The 3,819-nt window shown below is 59.5% G+C and overlaps 2 protein-coding genes across 2 annotated transcripts in view; one reads left to right on the plus strand and one right to left on the minus strand.

Moving 5' to 3' along the window:
• Window positions 1-22: 22 nt before the first annotated feature.
• NGA_0445710 (uncharacterized protein) lies at window positions 23-2,191 on the minus strand (the record flags this gene model as incomplete). The annotated part of the gene is made up of 3 exons (XM_005853419.1): window positions 1,860-2,191; window positions 356-1,562; window positions 23-208 (listed from the first exon to the last, which is right to left on the minus strand). Coding segments are annotated over exons 1-3 (1,575 nt in total), but the record flags the coding sequence as incomplete, so codon positions are not given.
• A 1,565-nt stretch (window positions 2,192-3,756) lies between these two features.
• SNRNP200 (pre-mRNA-splicing helicase BRR2) overlaps window positions 3,757-3,819 on the plus strand; it is a gene marked incomplete at both ends in the record, with an annotated part of 5,411 nt that continues 5,348 nt past the window's right edge. Inside the window, one exon of the mRNA XM_005853418.1 lies at window positions 3,757-3,764. Coding sequence (XP_005853480.1) covers window positions 3,757-3,764 — 8 coding nt within the window. The remainder of the gene's footprint in view (window positions 3,765-3,819) is intronic.

The raw sequence follows: 3,819 nt of genomic DNA on the forward strand, positions 1-3,819 counted from the left end.
ACGGCCAGCGCCTGGCCCGAGGGCGACCAGGACATGCCCCCCCCCCCTCCTCCTCCCCGGCCTCCTTGGGCGGCAGCTTGACAAAGCGTCCCTTCACACGCACCCGCTTGTCCGCCAAGTTCTTGCGGCACGAGTAGCGGATCTTCTTCTTCCACACGCGCCGTTGGCGCTTTTCACGAAAACGAGCAATGATGGCATCCCGCTCGTCCTAAACCAGTTGAAAGGGAAGCCGGGGTGAGAAGAAGACCACAAGGCCCGGGAGACCGACGCCCCACCCGAGGTCGGACCGCCCTACAAAAAACGACTCCCTCCCCCCCGTTCCCACATGGTCGCGTCGCTCCGCCCCTCCACGTACCCGTGTGTAGATCCCGATCCGTCCGTGCTTGTTGTAAACGTCCGAGTACTTGGCCAACATGTGCGGCAGAATACTCCCGGCACCCGACCCCGCCCCAGCTTCTGCAGCGGCAGCACTGGCAGCAGCGGACGCCGCGGCGGCCGCTCTAGCACCGGCCTGCAGGGTCGAAGCAGCCGCATGGCCCTCTGACGCTAAGCTATCCGCAGTGCTCGCGAGGCCGCCGTGGAAGGTAATCATGCTACCGCCCGCGGCAGGGCCCGCCTTGTCGTGGACCGCGGCTCCTGATGCATGCGTGGGCTGACCCTTGGCGAGGCCTTTCCTGTCCATCGCCACGGGGACTCCCGAGGTCCCGTACCGGCGCCAAGTGTCACAACCCTCGGGGTTCGAAGCGGCGCGGGGACGCCGGCCCCGGCCCACTTCCATGCCGTCCAGCCCCCCCCCGCCCAGGCCTGCCCCGCCCGTTGCATAGTAATACCGCCCTGCTTCCTCCCCGTCCTCCTCCTCCTCCTCGTCCGAGTCCTCCATCCCCCTCGCCGCCGCCAGCAAAGAGGGGGAGAAAGGGCTCGGGCCCCGGCTGCCCTTGTTTGGCCGACGGCAATGCTGCTCCAAATCCATGTCGTCTACCGACATGCGAGACGCCCGGCAGTGCGCAGGCACCACAGGGGGGCGATTGGACGCCAAGGAGGCCAGGCAATCCAACAGGTCCTCGTAGCCCTTGGCGCCCCCCCTGCGGCTCCCGGGGGACGAACCCCTGCCTGCATCGCCGATGGCCTCGCGGGAGGTTCCAATGGAGGCCGCACGGTCGCTGCCTCCGCCGTGTCCCTGCACTGACGCTTTCTTGGGGATGCTCCCGCGCGCGTCCGCAAAGGTGGTGGTCAGTTTGTGCATGTCCGGCAGCACCTTGGACAGGATGCTCGCCGCCTCCGCATCCTCGGTTTCCATCTCCTCCGACGCCTCACGTTTGACGGTACACGCGGCGGGGGCAGAGACAGGGCCAGGGGGAGCCGCAGAAGGTGCAAGAGAGGGCTGTCCGGGGGTTGGGGGAGAGAGGACAACGGCCGCAGCCATCTCGAGATCAGACGCGCACGCCAGGTCCTCCTCGTCGACGGGTGGGTGCGGGCGTGGGCTGTTCCCCACACTTCCCACGCTGCCTGCTACGGAGCTCCCTGCTGACGTGGAATTGCTGGATGTATCACTTAAGCCTCCCCTGGGAGAAGGAAAGAAAGTCGGTGCATGTCGGGGCTGAGCGTACGAAGGAAAGTGCTTTCCGAGCAAAGTTGATGGCAATTTATTTTCAAGGCCCTTCTTCCGATCCTAAATTGCCACTCAAGAGTGGCGAACGACGTGCCCTCTCGTGAGGCCCCACAAGGGGTGGGAAACACCCTTTCCAGCACAGAGGGAATCTCCTCCCTCCGATGTGACACGCGTTCTCCTTCACAACCCCGAGTGACGTGGGTATCCACAGCCAGTTCTCCTGTCCTCTCCTACTTGAGTATTTACGTACCATTCTTGAACCGATTTCACTTCCCAAGGTGTCGCAGCGGCTGGAATGGGAGCGTTTTGAGCATCAGATGACCCCGCTACAGGCGCTTTAGGTACCGTCGTTGAGCTGTCCCTCGTGAGTGCTGCGCCCGCTGCTTTTTCTGCCGCTGGGGTCGCGGCCGGAGCAGGTGATGCCAAAATCATAGAGAAGATGTTGAGGATGTGATTAACTACCTATGTGTGGTAATTTAAGGTCGGAATGCGGTCGTATAGCACGGACGGTCCGCGCTAGCACCACAGCGCGTTTCACTCCAACCGCAGGTGACCGCTCTGGGCGTGATGTCTGCTTGGTCTTGGCATAAAAGATAAAAAATACGTTAAGGGACAAGTATAACCATCCTTCCGAGCTATAATACCCTTCACATGCACATTCCAGGGCTCAGCAAACATTTCACGCCGGGACATGCCCAGATCGAACAGAATTATTTCGGAAGCGCAAAGATCACAACTGCTAACTCGAAGCGAGCGGGCGTGCTGGCGGCGGCAACCTTGAACGTGACTTTCACCAGCTGTTTTTCCTATCAAGCAACCCTGTGGCCCCCCACGCCACGATATACCGTCATCATTCGAATGCAATGCATGACGGAAGACCGACGCCAACTTTCACAGGCCTGGTCGGTGCCCCGCGCGTCCCATTTTGCCGCGCCAGGGCCCGGGGAGGGCACCTCACCTTCCCAAGGCGCGAAACTTTGCCAGCAGAATACGCATACGTCACCGATCCGATCTTCTGTCCCACCCACCCTGGGGGTTCAAGTGCACCGGGAAGCGTTTGCTCGCGTCTTATCCTGGTGGACGGACGATTTCGCGGTTTGTCTGACAAGAATGCTAATCATGTGCTAGTATTTGCGCTTTGAGACGTATGCCGTAAACGCGATAATGCCATTAAAAATAAAAGTGCAATATTGTGGGGTGTCAAGCAGAGTGAGACGCATCACGCCGCGGCCGGCAATTGTTCTGGATGTAAAAAGGTAAATGAAAGCACTTAAAAGACCTCAGCAGATAACTCTGATTGATTCAGTGAAACAATTTTATTCATCGTTTGGGTGTGCATGCAAACGAGCTTAGTATGCAGGGAAATTTTCCGAGGCCACAGAGCATTAGAAAACAACCGTCTTCGGTTTGGTCTTGTTCGCTTTCTTCCTATCTTCCACGGGTGACCTAGAACTCGTGGGGCCTTGCAAAGGAGCGTGACTATTGCGCATACGCCCATACCTACCGGAATCACGAGCCCCCCTTCCTCGGCCACGTCCTCTCCCCCTCCCTCCGCTCATTCCGGCCTTGCGAACAGCTTCGCCCCGCAGAGAGTCGAGTCCTTCCTCATCTTCATCGTCGAGCGATTCCAAGAGGAAATCGTGCTCATGAAGGTCGTCCCCCCCTAATGTCCTAGCGGCAGCATTTGTGTTCGTTGCATAGACGCCCTTGGCCCCTTGTGAGCTCTGTTCATCAAAGACGATCTCTTGTGTCATCGACTCCTGCCAGGGCCGCTTCTCTTTCACATATCGTGCCTTAAAAATTGAAGGATCGGTGCCACCGTACTCCTTCTCTTTGACTGCAGCTTCGTCTGCCCCTTCCTGCCCCCCCTGCCTTTCCCTCTCACCATCCTCCTCCGTCCCCGTTTCCTTTCCTCCTTCCCTGGTGGGGCACCGGGCGGCAAAATGGTCCTTCTCCCCGCACCGATGGCACCCTCCCCCTTTGGGATACAGGCCCTTTTCGTTCCTCTCGCACTGGGAAGAAAGGTGGCCCCGCTTGCCACAGACAAAGCAAGTCGCGTAGTTGCATCCGCCTGAAAGGGAGTGGAGAGGGAGGGAGTCTGCTCAGACAAGGGACGGAGACAAAGATAAGGGTGCCCCGCGCCGATCATGAAGGAGTACATTCCAACCACAAAGACAAGGCTACCAACAGAGCAATAAACCGACCCCCCC

Source organism: Nannochloropsis gaditana (genome assembly GCF_000240725.1).
Source record: "Nannochloropsis gaditana CCMP526 unplaced genomic scaffold scaffold901, whole genome shotgun sequence".
NCBI classification, from domain to species: domain Eukaryota; class Eustigmatophyceae; order Eustigmatales; family Monodopsidaceae; genus Microchloropsis; species Microchloropsis gaditana.